The following is a 17,832-nucleotide window of genomic DNA, read 5'->3' as shown; positions in this document are numbered from 1 at the left end:
CCTAAGGCTTCCATTATTTCTAGGAACATGTCACAGGAGAAGGATCTTGGAGACTCATTTACATTTATTTATTTATTTATTTCATTTATAGATTTTTCTATACCGGGGTACGTAAATAACATCACCTCGGTTTACATTCAAACAGTAATTCAGCATTGCGCTTTACAGTATAACATAGTAACTGAACGAATACAATACAATATATAACTTTGTATTAATAGAATATAAGCAATATATGAGAGACTGTGGAAATTAGGATGAGTAGTGAGGATTCAATTCATTAATAGTAGGCTTTTTTAAATAACCAGGTTTTAAGGTTTTGTTTAAATTTTTTGTGACAGAGTTCCTGGCGTAACTCATGAAGATTAAAATCTCCTAAAATTAAAGTTGTTTCAGGAGAAGAGAATTCTTTTGTGAAAAGTTGGATTAAGGGTGAGAAGTCTTTTTGGAGAAGGCCTGGAGGGCAGTATACTAATCTGATGTTAATTTGTTTTGATTTTAATATGGCTACTTCAGAGGGCGGGTAGATTTTAGTTTTCTTTAGTGTTAATTTGAGTTCTTTTTTGCAGATTATTAATAAGCCTCCACCTTTTCTGTCTTGGGATATGGAATAGATTGTAATTTGGATGTGATAATTGGTTTAATCTTGTCATTTAGCCAGGTTTCAGTTATGCAGAATATTGTTGGTTGTTGTTCATTAATAATATTATTGATTAAAGAGATTTTTTAAAAAACTGATTGCGTGTTCAGAAGTAGAATGGAGAGCAGTAGGCAAGTTCTGATGTTTTGATTTTTGGTGTTTGTAGAGTTTTGTAGAATTTTATTAGATTTGTTTGGATTTATGTTTTTGTTGTTCATTAGGTTTTTTCTTTGACCAGGTGAACTGCTTTTTAAGACATTTCTAGCTGAGATTTTGTTGCTAAAGACAGTTGGGGAGGTCTGCAGGTGGGGAGGTCAGCGGATCCGCAGGATCAAAGGTGGTGAGGTTCGCAGGTGGTTAGGAATAGGTCGGTGGACTCACCCAGCTGACCGTAGGTCTGCAAGTGGACTCAGTCTGCCACCTGCAGGACCGCAGTCAGCAGTCCGCACTCTGTGGTCCGCAGGTCTGTAGGTGGAGAAGTCTGTAGATGGGGAGTTCCACAGGTCTGCAGATTAGCTCTGACCCAGCTCAACATCTCCCCCCACTCTCTGCAGAGCCAGACCAAAAGCAGCCAGAGACCCTGCTCCTGGAGTCAGAAACCTAACCACTGAGATATCCCCTGATGCTAAGGGGTTCTCTGCAGATTCTAATGGAAGGTGTCAAGGTAGTTCATAGTTTCCCTCACCAAACAATGGCTGGACAGCTTCAGGATCAACATCCGAAGGTCATGGGGCAGAAAGGGGAGAAGGCACTATAGGGAAAGGGATGGAATGGCAACAGGCTTGGGGGTGGAGAGTTTATGGCTGCTGTGTCACCACCAAATTCACCACTTTTGGTGGTGATGGTGGTGGCTGCTGCCCTGTAGTGGCCACAACCACCTTCCTAGTTCCCCCAATTTACTTACCCCTCAGGGGTAGGAAGCCAACTGATTAAATCTGGCCTGAAGCTCCCTCCAGGCCTGCCTCATCTTCCAGCGGTGGTGCTGAACTCCCCTGATGAGGAAGAGCTGGTCCTCCATGCTCGCCACCAGAGATGCTAGGGTATGCATCTCTCTGCTGGTGAGGTTTAACTGTCTTGCAGGGGGGGAAGGGGGAGAGGCATCTTGGATTGAGGCTGCCCCAGAAGAACTGGAAATTCGTGCTCAAAGAACATACTGTACATGCGTACATTTGTGCTTTAGCGAAAATGTGTGCGTGTATGAGCTCAAATACACATGAACATTTATGAAAGTAGCTTATGTATATGCATGTTTTGTATAATAAATACACGTATTTTATAATCTGCATGGACGTACATGTGCAGATTTTAAAATACGTGCGTATTTTTGGCAGAGCCCCAACTATGCGCTACATGCAGTTGTTTGAAAGTTATCCTCTTCGATTTTAAAACCTTTGGAAACATAAAAATATCTACAATATCTACCTGAGTGTAATCTGCTTTAAATTGCCAGAAAAGGCAGAATGTAAAACATAACTTTATTATATAATTTTCTGCTGGATATTTTTTTAAATACAGAACCAGGGTGAACTGAGAACTGTTTGAGCTTTATAGATCAAACATTAATTTGCAACACAAATTTGGTTTAATACAATTTCTCATAGTTTTCATTAATATTAAATTCTGTTTTGCCAAGTTATATTTGTCAAATCTTATTTAATGTATATGAACTATACAGTATCTACATATTAGAACAAATATTTTAGAGTCACATGAATTGTAATGCGCTATAATATTCACTATCAGAGAAATTTACTGCATATACTAGTTTATCCAAAGCTTGGATATGCAAGTATCTATAATAAATAAAATAAACAAACCTATTTTGTATAGCAGCTTCCTCCTATTCCTTTTGGTCTCCAGTTCAGTCAGAATCTTCATTTCTATTCCCTGTTCTATCTCCCCTCTAGTCATGCCACTACAGCAAAAGTCCTCTAGCTGAGAAGGACTGACTGTGTAACTTAGTAGAAATGTGCTCATGAACCAGACAGTATATGCCAGTTTTGGGTGATGGTTTGGACTGGGGAGCTGGGTCTGAGAATCAGACTCTGGTCTCTCATATGTGGGCCTGCTTCTTATTACATTTGAAGAAACTTCAACAAAACTCCTTTATCTTCAGCACTGACAAGTTATTTCCACTAATCTTTCTTTAAAAAGCCAATTGATATTTCCATGGACAATAAGCTGCTAATGAGAATAACATCTTCAAATGAAGTAAACTTCAGTCTTTGTTATTAACTTGAATACTTTTCACAGAACTACTTCCATGTAGTTAATGAAGATCTTCCAGAATCTCTTGTCCTACTTCCTTTCATTCCAACAAATTGCCCAGAACGACTTCTGAAATCACGCTCTTGACCTTCACTTTGTGCCAACTCCTCATCATACCTAAAAACAGGAACATTGTTTGTCAGATTTATTCCATAAATGAGTATCCATTTCATTGGTATCTCCTGCCACCCCATTTCCATTTCTTTCATGTTCTCAACTTCCTCTATTTCCTTATGTTTCCTTCTTTCTTCCTGATGATCTTTTATGCACATCCTCAAATGTCTTTCCTATTCCACTCTCTCCTTTCATTGTGTGTCTCTCTCAACCCTGATCTTGCTTTTTCTGACATTCATTCCCCCTTCCCGTCCTTCTTTCTGTTTTACACTCTCAGCTGATGTCATCTCTTTCAGCGTTCCTCGTATTTCTGTGCCCCTCAGTGTTCTATGTAACATACATATACATACACATGGACTACTTCTGTCTAGGAAAGGATAAAAAGATGGCATATCTTCAGTCTGTAACTACTACTTGTCTAATTAAGTCAAAGTAGGTCTTGAATTCATATTACTGCTTCTTAGCCATAGGTATTACTGCAATTAACAGAGACAATGATGAAAAATATACCTCTGATATGTTGCAAATATGGTTTCTCTGTTACTGTTTGATTCTTCTGTAAAATTGTGAGCACAATAAATTGGGAAACTGTGATCTGGCACCCAGTCTTGCAACATTTTATTACTTTTCCTTTTAGCTCCCTACATCAGCCTACCTGACCTGTGACTCTCAAGTCTTGTTAATTTTCAATTGTTGCCTTTTCTCCTTTAAACCTTATCCAAACAATATTCCCATCCAAAAAAATTACAATTATTACTCCCTAACTCAGAAAAACCTCATCCAAATGTTGCTTCCCCAACTTGGAAAAATGATTCTAAAGCTGAAGCAATAACAAAAAGCTTAAAAATATGGAGGCTCTTAGAAGCAGGTCTGTATCATCTAAGGATGCTTTCTTGAGAACAAAGATACAAGGACGTAGAGAAGAGCATGGCATTAAGGCTCATTCCTTTTCCCAACTTGGAATCAGGCAACAGAACACTCATTTTCCTCAAGATTAGTGAAGCTGGATTTTGCTGGATTACCGTATTTTTCGCTCCATAAGACGCACTTTTTTTCCCCCAAAGGTGGGGGGAAAATGTATGTGCGTCTTATGGAGCGAATATAAAAAAGAAACCAAACAAAAATCTAACAAACACCCCCCCCCCCCCCGACTCCCCCAAGACCTGCCGACTTAATTTCCTACAACCCCCCCCCCCAAGACCTGACAAATTAATTTCCTGCAATCCCCCACCCTCCTGACCCCCCCAAGACCTGCCAAACGTCCCTGGTGGTCCAGCGGGGGTCCGGGAATGATCTCCTGGGCGTGGGCCGTCGGCTGCCAGTAAACAAAATGGCGCCGACGGCCCTATGCCCTCACTATGTCACTGAGACCGACCGCTGCTATTGGTCGGTCTCAGTGACATAGTGAGGGCATAGGGCCGTCGGCGCCATTTTGTTTACTGGCAGCCGACGGCCCTATGCCCTCACTATGTCACTGAGACCGACCGCTGCTATTGGTCGGTCTCAGTGACATAGTGAGGGCATAGGGCCGTCGGCTGCCAGCAAACAAAATGGCGCCGACGGCCCTATGCCCTCACTATGTCACTGAGACCGACCAATAGCAGCGGTCGGTCTCAGTGACATAGTGAGGGCATAGGGCCGTCGGCGCCATTTTGTTTACTGGCAGCCGACGGCTCACGCCCAGGAGATCGTTCCCGGACCGCTCCTGGACCCCCGCTGGACCACCAGGGACGTTTGGCAGGTCTTGGGGGGGGTCAGGAGGGTGGGGGGTTGCAGGAAATTAATTCGGCAGGTCTTGGGGGGGGGTGAGGGGGGTGGGGGGTTGCAGGAAATTAATTCGGCAGGTCTTGGGGGGGTCAGGGGGGTGGAGGTTGTTAATTTAAAGGGTTGGGATAGGGGGGGGGGGGTTTTGGGGGTTCCCACAGAAAGAAAAATTTTCTGATCTGGGGAGTGGACCGAAATGGCCCTCCCCAGACCCGAAAACAAAATGGGGAGAAAAAAAAAAAACTATGCACTCCCCTAATTTGCTCCATAAGACGCCCAGACGCAGAGCCGGTTTAGCACAATTTTTTTTTTTTTAAATTTTCCCCCTCTGAATCCTAGGTGCGTCTTATGGTCAGGTGCGTCTTATGGAGCGAAAAATACGGTAACCACAAGTGCACGAATGAGTGGAAGAATATTCTTGTTGCATAAGGCAACTACATCTGATGCCTTGACAAATAACATTTAATCTAATACCACACAGTCAGCATCTCACAATGTTCTTGCCAATTGTATTTATAGCCATCCTTACACTATGTATATTTTGAACCAAAATAAATTATTGTAAGAAGTGGAAAACATCTCTCAAGAAGAAAATACTTTAAATATTCATAAATATTTTTAAAAACTTACAAGATTTCATAGTTTCCAAGAACTTCTTTAGATGGAGACTTATTCCATTTACAATCTGGAATTTCCCCATTTGGAACAACTATATTAAGTGTATCATTAATAAGGTTATATTTAAGTATACGATCATTAGCTGTGCTGGATGTAAGCGATGGTGAGGCATTAACCTGTAAAAAAGAAAAAAAGAAAAAGATCACGATATTTACTTTAATTGTTGTCGATAGTATATTTGACATAATCCTTTCCAGCTCCTGTATTTAGTTTCCAGGGTCAGCCAGATGTTTACAGACTCTCTGTACAGGTCCATTAAATATACTGAGTGATGGAGACTCAGCATTCTAGGTTAAAAAAGGCAAATGTATTGTTATAATTTATAGTCCAAGCAAAAACAAGGAGTGGTGTATTTATATATTAATATATTATATACATTAAGGCCCGGATTTTAAAAGCCCTACGTGTGTAAAACCAGAGGATTTTCGTGCATAGATGGGCTAATGCACGCCGAGCCTATTTTAAAAAGGCCCGGCCATGCAAGTAAAGCCCTGGGACACGAATAAGTCCTGGGGCTTTGGAAAAGGGGTGGGGCGGGGTTAGAGACTCCTGGCACGGTGGCCATTTGTCACTGTGTCGGAGGATCGTGTGCTGGCAGGGTGCAGGTGCGGGCAGGCGCAAAAGGTAGGATAAAGGTCGGGGGGGGGTCTAGGTTAGGGCTAGGAGGTGGGTAGGTTAGGGGAAGGAGAAGGGAGGTTAGCGAAGGGGGTTGGGAACGGGGGAAGGATGTGTGCATCGGCGCGCACAAGTTGCACAATTGTGCACCCCCTTGCGCACGCCGACCTCCGATTTTATAACATGCGCACACCTGAGCCAGGTAGCACGTGTACATGGACGCCTGCGTGCACGTTTTAAAATCTACCAAAAGTTTTTCTAGTTACACTGTTTATCTTTGTTATAAACATATAAATAAAAACTCTGTATAAAATCTTTTTGCATTTGTATTTCTTATTTTTATGTTTTTTCTACTTATATATTTTTAATTATTTATTTATTCATTCTGAGAATGCTATTATTCATCTATTAATCTGAGCAATTCATCCTTGGTGCTTTTTTCATCTGTATATACCACTCCTTGTTTTTGCTCAGTCTCATTGATTGTGGTGTTAGGCTACTGTTTCATAATTTGTAGTCCAGAACTATAGATTTTTAATTACTGAAGCAAACCAAAATCTTCTTAAAAGGTGTCAGTCAGGCTGGCTGATGCCATAGTACTGTGTGCCAGGGATCCAAATTCAGATCTTTGTTTAGTGGGGCTGATCTGAACTGGAAGTGCCATGGAAGAGGCAGCCCCTGTTGGCTAATGAGCAATATAGAGGGTGCACCTCAGAGCAGCACCTCTCCAGTTTTCAGGTTGACAAAGTTTCCTTGAGCTGTCAGGGCATGTCCACTCAGGGAGGGAGGAGGTGTGGCACGGACCGCTGGGAAGACAAAATAAGTGCCAGATCAATAGTACTGAAAACTGAAGTCTTCTATTAATCCACAGGATAGGTACAGATTTAACACTAACAAATTTGCCCATCCTGAAATAAAATGTGTATGTAGTTTATTTTGAATAAACCTTTAAGTTTAAAAACAATTACTCAAATTCATATTTTCAGTTGTTCATGATGCAGTCCCATTTTTTATGAAAAGGTTTCTTCTTGCTTGTGTTTCCAGCTCAGCTGGATTAGTTTCCACTGGGCAATGGCACCATGAGCTTTCTTCCTTAATGATCCAAGCTTTTTAATCCTAATTTGTATTCCAATTCCAACTCATTTAAGAGGTCATTGCAATGACAGTTGTCAGCCATTCACCATAACTCATGGCTTCCTCCAGAAGTGTCTAACACGGACCCCGAGTCTGACTACTAGGTGTTGCCACTAAACATTGATTTCCTAGCATGTAGCAGATGGACTCAGGACCAATGGGTATAGTGTGCTCCTGATAGCAGTTGGAGAGCGAGTCAGATTTCAATCTGATGTCAGCACTACATATACCCGTGCACGAGGCTCTGTTCTTCAGTTTTTCCGTCTCCATAGCAGTTCGAGACTTCACACACGCTTGCACAGCGTTAGAAAACCAAATTCCAAATTTAAAGAAGAAACCTTACCTCCAAAATGAGCCCCGTTCTCCTGCGGTGATACCTAAAGGTCCCTCCCCCAATCGAGATTTCCTGAGGTGATTTCCGAGATCCCTCAGAAGTAAGCCTCTGTCCCGGCGTGGACTTAGCCCCCAGGAAAGGGAGCGGCTGAGAGGCAGCCTCGGTCCGGTAGCCGACCCGGCTTGGACGTAACCCCCTGAAAAGGGAGCGGCTGCAAAAACGAGCACGGCGGTGAAGGTAATTCCCTCCTCCCCGCAGCCGGAGACCGCCCGGCAGAGCGCCGGGAAGCGCCAAGACAAGGTAAGGTAGAAAACTTTCTCTAAGTCTCCAGTCTTCGAGGCTCGGACAGCCACACAGATCGTCCCTCCGGCATCTGTACATTCGGGTTGAGCAGCCCCGTCCAGGCTAGTCCCTGATCCGGCAAGAGGGTCCTCCCACGTGGAGACCCCCTAAGGGGGCCGCCATCTTACCGCATGATCGCCGGCACCTTTCCCCCCCTTGGTCGCCATATCGTTTGCACAACCGAGCCGCGCGCACAAAGTACTTGTGTACATAGCGGCACGCGCATCTGCGCCTTGCGCTCAGTGACGCGCACAGCGGCACGCTCAAGGGGGCCGAGCACACAACTAGGCCTGTGTGCACAGCCTCGCGCGCATCTTCCGCTCCTACTCGCATAACGTGGGTGCACACGAAGCGCATAACCAGGCCTCCCGGCACGTGCACCTGTACAGGATACACGCGCAAATCATGGCACCACCGTCCAAGACAGCTAAGGGTCAAGCCCTCTGTCCAGCATGCCACCTGAGAACGGCGCAGTCTGAGATGACCCCCACCCTGTGCCTACTATGCGAAGAAGCTCTGGGGAGAATCGAGACAAGGTCCCCCTCAGCCCGTAGAGGACTCCGGATCCACCAGCGAGACTACCCTGGACCTCTCTATTCCTGACTCGGCCCCCTCCACAGTGGGGGCCCTCGGGGAGCGCTGTCGGACCCAATGCGGTCCCAGGCAACTTTACCTGGGCAGGATTCTTCGCTGAGCTGCAATCCTACATTCACGCACAGACAGGGCCACCAGTGGCACAGCCACAACCCCCGCCAGTGGCCCAGAATCTTCCAGGCCCCTCCCAGCCTCCATCAGATGAGCCTCACCTGGACAAATGCCTCCCCTTAGGGGACACAGATGACTCATAGGAGGAATCAGAACCCCTGGAAGAGGGGGAAATCCCTCCAGGAATGGAACCGTATTGAACCATGATGCGCTTCTTTCCAAAAGACAAATTATCAGATCTTGTAGCCACGAGTCTGAAGGCATTGGCCATCCCCGACACATGCAACACGGCAGAGTCCAAGGTGAGCCCCTTCCTGGCCAGGCTCCACCAGACCTCACGCCATTTTCCTACACTACAGACCGTACAACAACTGATCGACCTGGAATGGGACGCTCCAGAGGCCACCTTTAAGGGAGGGTAAGCCCTCGAAGCTCTCTACCCCTTGGACCCCGCAACGAAGGAACTCCTGAGGTTTCCCAAGGTCGACGCCCTGGTCTACACCACCACAAAGCGCACTACCATACCAGTTGAGGGAGGAGCTTCACTCAAAGATGCCAATGACAGACAGCAGGAATCCATCCTCAAGCAGTTTTATGATGTATCAGCTGTGATCTTACAGATCACTGCCTGCTGCGCCGTGGTATCACGCGCCTGCCTGGCTATGGCCAGGGACGCAACTACGCCAATCGAGGCATTAGACCCAGCAATATCATTCCTCATGGATGTGACCTCAGACCTGCTACGCACCTCAGCCAGGAGCATCTCGTCCATAGTGGCAGCCAGAAGACAGCTCTGGCTCCGAAGCTGGTCAGCCGACGCGACCTCTAAGACAAAGCTCACGAGAATGCCCTTTAGATGAACACTCCTGTTTGGAAGCGAACTGCACAAATTAGCCAACAAATGGGGTGAGTCCCCAGTACCCAGTCTACTGGAGGACAGAAGGAAGAGGAACCAACACCCCTCTCCCTTGGCACCCAAGGGCAGAGGATCCCAGCATTTTAGACCATACAAAAACACATACCAAGCCCCTCACCCCGCCGGCAGGGGACAGTCCTTTCGGAACAGACACAACAAAAGAGGAGCCGGCTCAGGACCAGGCCCCAGCCGCAACATGCAATGAGAATCAACAGACCCATCTACAGGATGAGATCATAGGGGGCAGACTCACCCTATTCTACCAAAGATGGGTCGAAATAACGTCGGACAATTGGGTCCTATCCATCATCAGAGGGATACTACCTGGACTTCCACAGCATACCCCCGGACAAGTTTGTGATTTCTCCGTGCCACGACCCCTCCAAGAGGAAGGCAGTGGAAACCACACTATCAAAACTCCTCACCCTAAAGGCAATAACACCGGTGCCCACACACCAACAAAATTCTGGGCACTATTCTATCTACTTCATCATGGGAACATTCCGGCCCATACTGGACCTCAAGACCGTCAATCGCTACCTGAAGGTACCCCGCTTCCGCATAGAAACCCTGTGTTCGGTCATAAAGGCGGTACAACCGGGAGAATTCCTAACCTCCCTGGATCTGTCAGAAGCCTATCTCCACATACCGATCCATCGCATCCATCGTTTCTTACGCTTCACGATATTGGGCCATCACTACCAGTTCCAGGCCGTACCATTCGGGCTAGCTATGGCTCCCTGAACGTTCACCAAGATCATGGTGGTAGTAGCGGCGACACTGAGGAAAGAAGGAATCCTTGTGCACCCATACTTGGATGATTGGCCAGAGGAAAGCCATCAAGCAACCACCAGAGTCCAGGAACTACTGCAGAGCCTCGGGTGGGTCGACAACACACCCAAGAGCCACCTGCAGCCCTCCCAATCCCTTGAGAACCTGGGAGTCCGGTTTGACACCAAATGGAACAAAGTCACCCTTTCCCCTACAAGGAGAAGGAGAATGATGGAACAACTACGAGCATTGTTGAACTTCACTCTTCCCATGGCATGGGACTATCTCCAAGTCCTCGGACTCATGGCATCAACCATAGAAGTCGTCCCATGGGCAAGGGCCCACATGCGGCCCCTACAACACTCCCTACTGTCTCGATGGAACCCGATGTCCCAAAACTACTCCGCCCCCCTCCGGCTACCGGCGAAGGTTCAGAACCAGCTACAATGGTGGCTACAAGAAGACCATTTGAGTGAGGGAACAAACCTATCCCCTCCAGAATGGACCTTGCTCACCATAGATGCGAGCCCACTGCCAGGAGCTAATGGCTCAAGGGCAATGGGACAAAGAAGAGTCGGCATGGAACATAAACCGACTGGAAGCCAGAGCAGTCAGACTAGCCTGCCTATGGTTCAGTCACAGACTCCGGGGCAGATCAGTCAGAGTCATGTCGGACAACGCCACAACAGTGGCCTACATCAACCGCCGGGGGGAGGGGGGGGGGGGAACCAGAAACCAGCAGGTGTCTCTGGAAGTAGAGCTCCTAATGATGTGGGCAGAATCAAACTTACAAGGGATATCAGCCGCCCACATCGCGGGAAAAGACAACGTCACTGAGGACTACCTCAGCAGAGAGAGTCTGGATCCAGGGGAATGGACACTGTCTACAGCAGCCTTCCAGCGGATAGTAAACCACTGGGGAACCCCAGCCATGGATCTGCTGGCAACCGGGTCCAACACCTGGGTTCCCAAGTTCTTCAGCCGAAGACGGAAACCACTGTCCCAAGGAAAAGAGGCCCTCGTCCAGACCTGGCCACAGGAGGACCTACTGTTCGACTTCCCTCCATGGCCACTACTGGGCGGAATCATCCGCAAGATAGAACACCACAGAGGGCTGGTACTTCTAGTGGCCCCGAACTGGCCAAGAAGACCGTGGTACGTGGACATGCGAAGACTCCTGGCGGGAAACCCTCTGCGCCTACCTCCACACAGGGATCTACTCCAGCAAGGACCGATCCTCCCCGAAGACCCAACGAGATTCTCGCTTACGGTCTGGCCATTGAGAGGTCTCGTCTGAAAAAGAGTGGATACTCGGGATCAGTGATTGACACACTGCTCCGAGCGCGCAAGTTCTCCACCTCCTTAACATATATTCGAGTATGGAGAATATTCGAAGTGTGGTGTGAGGACTGCGACATCCTTCCAGGGACAGTCAAAATTCCTATGATCCTGGAATTTCTGCAGGATGGCGTGAACAAAGGGTTGTCCGTCAACTCCATCAAGGTGCAACTGGCCGCCCTGGCCAGCTTCAGACCCAGGGTGGACGGAACTAGCCTAGCGACCCACTCAGATGTCTCCCCCTTCTTAAAAGTGGTCAAGCACATTTGGACACCTCTAAAAGTGGTCGTTACCCCTATGGAATCTCAATCTAGTGTTAGACTTCCTAGCGGGAGCTTCTTTCAGACCAACTCGCGGTCTGTCCCTATAGCTCTTGACCTTTGAAGAAGGCGTTCCTCGTGGCAATCTGCTCAGCCCATCGAATCTCCGAACTTCAAGCACTATCATGCTGGGAGCCGTTCCCTCAGATTCACGCTGGGATCCATACAGCTGCACACTGTACCCTCCTTCCTGCCAAAGGTGGTTTCTCACTTCCATCTAAACCAAACCATCTCGCTGCCATCTCCAGATGAGCATAAGGAACGCGGAAGACTCATGCCTTCTTCCCCACCTGAATGTCGGCAGACTCCTAGTCCGATCCCTGGAAAGATCGGAACCTATACGAAAGATGGACCATCTATTCGTTCTTCACAGTGGGAAGAAGCAAGGAGAAGCGGCCTCGCGGGCAACCATAGCCCACTGGATCAAAGAAGAAATCAAGGCGGCCTACATAGAGGCAGACAAGTCTCCACCTCTACAAGTCAAGGCCCATTCCACAAGGGCCCAGGCAGTGTCCTGGGCAGAAACCAAGATGCTGTCGCCTGCAGAGATCTGTCTGGCGGCAACATGGTCCTCCATCCATACCTTCTCGAGATTCTATCGCCTGGATGTTCAGGCCAAGGAGGACACAGTATTCGCAAGGGCAGTACTAAATGGGCCATGGGCAGCCTCCCACCCGGTTCGGGAGTAGCTTTTGTACATCCCATTGGTCCTGAGTCCATCTGCTACATGCTAGGAAATGTAGAAACTACTTACCTGATAATTTCATTTTCCTTAGTGTAGACAGATGGACTCAGCACCCTGCCCATGGCTGCATCGTAATCAAAACTCCTCGGGGGAACCTCCCCCCGAGAGCAACACAAGAACGGGTAAGTCAACCCTTATCTCTAGTTCAGACACCCCCATATTACCAGGTGTCGGCGCTTCTCGGTTGAGTGCCCTGGCTTTCTCCAGCTAGAAACCACACCAACCAATCCGAGTAATCAAGTATCAAGTTAATCAAGTTTCTCAAATTAATCAAGTTAACCAAGTTAATCAAAATTATCCAAACACACATATATCCATAATTGCATTTTGAGGAGAAAACTGAAGAACAGAGCCTCGTGCACGGGTATATGTTGTGCTGACGTCAGATTGAAATTTGACTCTGTCTCCAACTGCTATCAGGAGCACACTATACCCATTGGTCCTGAGTCCATCTGTCTACACTAAGGAAAATGAAATGATCAGGTAAGTAATTTCTACGAGACTCTTTTCCCCCAAGGTCTGTGAATACTTTTTCCACAGTATTTATTCACATTTTAAATGTGTCCATATGATGCCTGCTTGGGAGTTCTGATCAGGAACAGCACAGTGGTACTTTAAGTTTACTTAGATTCATAACAGTGACAATAGCTAAGCCCTCTAGCCTCAGAAAAAAATTATAATTCAGAACGAAAAAGGGCTATTTTAAAAATCTGGCTTTATATTACAACTTTTATCCAAACAGAATTACAACAGTCTTTCAAGTTTTAGTATACTGGAACTATGCATGCAACCACATCTGTATGTAAAGCTTCCTAAGAACAGAAAGATCAGCTTTATTGATATTAGCTAACTACCACTGAGTAAAAGTGAAGCACAAATAAAGAAACTAGCCCATGATCAGAGGAACATTCATTACAATGACAGTTTTCACTCATGCACAGGGGCGGATTGGCCTATCGGGGCTTTCGGCATGTCCTAGTGGGCTGGTCCGGCCAATTATGTGGGTTGGTGTAAGTTTATCACAGTGGCCCTATGCTCGTGGAGCCATTGCGATCAACACCAGCCCCGCAGAGCTGGAGCGTTCCCCGAGGTTCTCTGTAGTCTGCTGTCTAATTTTTACGATGGAGGTGAAAGCTGTGGCAGTATGGGCTGGCTTCCCGCTCTTCTCCTGAAGCAGCACCGCAGTGGCATGGACGGGCACCCCTCGCACCTCCCTAAGCAGCACTGCGGCGGCATGGGCCGGCTCTTCAGGCTCCTGAAGCACTGCAGCAGCAAGAAGCACTCTTATGACTTCCTCTCCCACCTTTGCCTCTATCACTTCCTGTGCTAGTGGGATGCAACCAGCAGATTTCCCACTCTGTTGCCTCACTGCTGGTTGAAGACCTGCTGGCCCCTCCTTATAATTGGCCACAGCAAAAAATAAAGATCCTTCTCCTCCCAGCATTGGGGCCTTTCAGCCCTCCACTTCCCACATTATGGGAAATTTAATGCGGATAAGTGCAAGGTGATGCATATAGGGAAAAATAACCCATGCTATAGTTACAAGATGTTTAGGTTCCATATTAGGAGCTACCACCCAGGAAAGAGATCTAGGCGTCATAGTGAATGTAGAGATTACTTACCTGATAATCTCGTTTTCCTTAGTGTATGCAGATGGACTCAAAACAAGTGGGTATAGTGTGCTCGTGCTAGCAGTTGGAGACGGACCTAACGTCAGCACGGGTACATATACCCCCGCAGGAAGTGCAGCAATTCAGTAATCTTCCTTGCAAAAGCTGTATGGATATATGTGTAGCTGACCGATCGATTAAATGAACAGGATTACCCTGACCAATTGTTAGTAGCTGGAGACCGCCAGTGTTCTCAACCGGATGGCGTCGACACCTGACAGGATGGATGGCCTATTATAAGAAACATGGCTTACCGTGAGTCGGTGAATCCCCATGTATGCCAGCAGCCGGGCGGGATGCTGAGTCCATCTGCATACACTAAGGAAAACGAGATTATCAGGTAAGTAATCTCTACATTTCCTAGCGTGTAGCAGATGGACTCAAAACAAGTGGGATGTACAAAAGCTACTCCCGGACTGGGCAGGAGGCTGCCCGAGGTCCGTTCAGGATTGCCCTCGCAAATGCTGAGTCCTCCCCTGGCCTGGACGTCCAGACGGTAGAACCTGGAGAAGGTATGGAGGGAGGACCACGTCGCCGCTTTACATATCTCTGCAGGCGACAGCATCCTAGTGTCTGCCCAAGAGGCCGCTTGCGCTCCGGTAGAGTGAGCCTTGACCCGTAGAGGTGGTGGTTTTCCCGCCTCTACGTAGGCTGCCTTGATAACTTCTTTGATCCAGCGGGCGATGGTTGCCCGTGAGGCCGCTTCCCCTTGCTTCTTCCCGCTGTGAAGGACGAACAGGTGGTCCATCTTTCGTACTGCTTCTGACATTTCCAGGTATCTGGACAGTAGCCTGCCGATGTCGAGATGGCGCAGTATTCGACCTTCTTCAGACTTCTTCAAACCTTCCGTGGTTGGCAAGGATATGGTTTGGTTGAGGTGGAAGTGTGAGACTACTTTGGGTAAGAAGGAGGGAACCGTGCGAAGATGGATAGCCCCTGGAGTGATTCTGAGAAACGGATCACGGCAGGACAGCGCCTGTAGCTCTGAGATGCGGCGTGCTGAGCATACGGCCAGCAAGAACACCATCTTCAAGGTTAATAAACGGAGGGACCGGCCCCGGAGGGGTCTGAAGAAGGGTCCCGCTAGGAATTCCAAGACTAGGTTGAGTTTCCACAGGGGCACTGGCCACTTCAGTGGCGGGCGAATGTGTTTGACTCCTTTCAGGAAACGTGAAACGTCTGGGTGCGTGGCAATGCTGTTGCCGGCATTCCTGAGGCCGTAGCAGGATAGCACTGCCACCTGAACCTTGATGGAATTGAGGGACAGACCTTTCTGAAGTCCATCTTGCAGAAAATCCAGAATGATGGGGATTTTAGCGGCATGCGGATCGGTGCTGCGAGTTTCGCACCAGGCTCCCCTGCAGGCACTGGGATTATGGCTTTTAGGGACAGGAGCAAGGTAACTTCTAGTGCCGTCCTCTTGAGGGCTGAACAAGGAGATTCCACAAACTTGTCCGGCGGGAGCTGAAGAAAGTCCAGGTAATACCTTCTCGGATGATGGCGAGGACCCACTGGTCCGAGGTAATCTCGACCCACCTGCGGTAGAAGAGGGTTAGCCTGCCCCCTATGGCTGCTACCCCCGGATGGATCGGTTGATTGTCATTGTGGGGTACGGCAGGGACCTGAACCCGAGCCGGTTCCCCTCTTGTTGCGCTTAGTCCGAAAGGACTGGTTCCTGGCCTGCGAACGAGGTGCTTGGTAGCGAGTCCTGTAAGGGTTGAAGCGCTGAGAGTTTCTACCTCTGGATGGTCTAGGACAGTGATGGCCAACCTTTTGAGCTCAGTGTGTCAAAATTCATAAAAAAAACCGAGCATAACTCGGGTGGTGTGTCACTTCTAGAAAAATCCATAATTTTGTGATATTTGTAGCTCTAATTAATAACAAGTTATAATTTTAATATATGTACTGTATTTATTAATAAAGCAAAAACAAATAATTCTTTACCTTACCTGCTTAGTGACTTTTTTGTTGCTGAATTTCGTCAGCTAAATCTTCAATTAAAACACTCTCTCCCCCTCCACCCCCCCTCCCACACAAACTCTTACTCCCCTGGATTTTCTCATACATACTCATGCTCTCACACTCTCTGGCTCCCTCACATACACACAAACACACACACCCAGGCAGGCTCCCATTCATTTTCACACCACTCCCGCTCCATCCTCCAGGCAGGCACCAATTCATTCTCACACACACAGACCCCCAGGCAGGCACCAATTCATTCTCACACACACAGACCCCCAGGCAGGCACCAATTCATTCACACACACATACACCCCCAGGCAGAGTCCCATTCACACACTAAAGGCAGACCCCCCTCTCTTTTGCCAGCAACCTCGGAACCTCTCTCATTCCTCTGCTGCCACTGTCACTGCTGCCACATGACTATTGGGGATGTTACTATTCTTGCACATTCCCAAAGATTACATGTGCCAATCACTAAAAGTATATATATATTTTTTAACCTTTGCTGTCTGATCTTAGTTTTCTAATTGATTGGTCACAGGCTTTTTTTTTTCCACCTTCCCTTTCTTATTTTTTCCACCTTCCCTTTCTTATTTTTTTTTTTTTTTTGCCAATTCCTTTTATATTGTCTTTTTTTCTGTTACTTTTCTCTCCATCTTCTTCCCTCAAACACACAGTCAGGTTCTCATTCTCACATGCATTTCTCTCTCTCCCTCACACACACACACACACACATTCTCTCACTGGCACATGCTGTCTGACTTTCACACACACAGGCTCTCTCTCACTCCCACATGCTGTCTTGCTCAAGCACATGCTGTCTCATGCTGTCTCTGCAAACATTCACTCTCACACACAATCTCTCAACTCGTCTCATACACATATACACACACACACCCCCCCTCTACAGACCCTCAGCCTCTCTCTCACCTCTGGGCCGCCTCGTCGCGGGTCGCCGCAGGATGGGCTCTGCAGCGGCCCTGATCTTCTCGGGTCGCGGCGGCCCTGCTACCGGGCCTCTTCCTCTTCTCAGGCCGCTGCGACTTGGGTGGGATTCGCGGCGGCCCGTAAGCTCAAGTGCTGCTCCTCTTCTGCGCGTGCTGATGCTTCTCTCCTTCCTGCCCACGCGGCTCCGGCAACGTTTACTTCCGGGCCGCACAGGCAGGAAGGAGGAGGGGCATCAGTGCGTTTAAATGCGATCCCTATCTGCCTGTCGTTGCGCCGCATGAGCCTCTCTGCACCCGGGGGCATGGGGGGGGGGGGGGGGAGAGATACTAAACTAATTTTAAAGGGTCGGCGCAGCCGCTAAAAAAAATAAAATAAAGGATCGGCACAGCAGGAAAAAAAAAAAAGGCTCGGCACAGCCAAAAAAAAAAAATCCCGATAGTCCATGAAATGCTGCGCGTGTCAGCAAACACGTCTCGGCGTGTCACCTCTGACACGCGTGTCAGAGGTTAGCCATCACTGGTCTAGGAAAAGGGCGCTGGCTCCTCCTTGACCTGTCTTCTGGTAG

The 17,832-nt window shown here is 47.8% G+C and overlaps 1 protein-coding gene across 5 annotated transcripts in view; it reads right to left on the bottom strand.

Annotated features, from left to right (window-relative positions):
* Positions 1-2,101: 2,101 nt before the first annotated feature.
* TTLL1 (tubulin tyrosine ligase like 1) overlaps positions 2,102-17,832 on the bottom strand; it is a 383,001-nt gene continuing 367,270 nt past the window's right edge. For all 5 annotated transcript variants that reach the window (XM_029600090.1, XM_029600091.1, XM_029600092.1 and 2 more), the window contains 2 exons: positions 5,417-5,580; positions 2,102-3,025 (listed from right to left, as the gene is read on the bottom strand). In XM_029600090.1, coding sequence (XP_029455950.1) covers positions 2,896-3,025; positions 5,417-5,580 — 294 coding nt within the window. In that variant the 3' untranslated portion in view covers positions 2,102-2,895. The remainder of the gene's footprint in view (positions 3,026-5,416; positions 5,581-17,832) is intronic.

The sequence above is a fragment of the Rhinatrema bivittatum genome, chromosome 4 (assembly GCF_901001135.1).
Source record: "Rhinatrema bivittatum chromosome 4, aRhiBiv1.1, whole genome shotgun sequence".
Taxonomy (NCBI): Eukaryota; Metazoa; Chordata; class Amphibia; order Gymnophiona; family Rhinatrematidae; genus Rhinatrema; species Rhinatrema bivittatum.
Note: the sequence above shows the minus strand (reverse complement) of the source record. Positions and strands in the feature narration are given on the sequence as shown.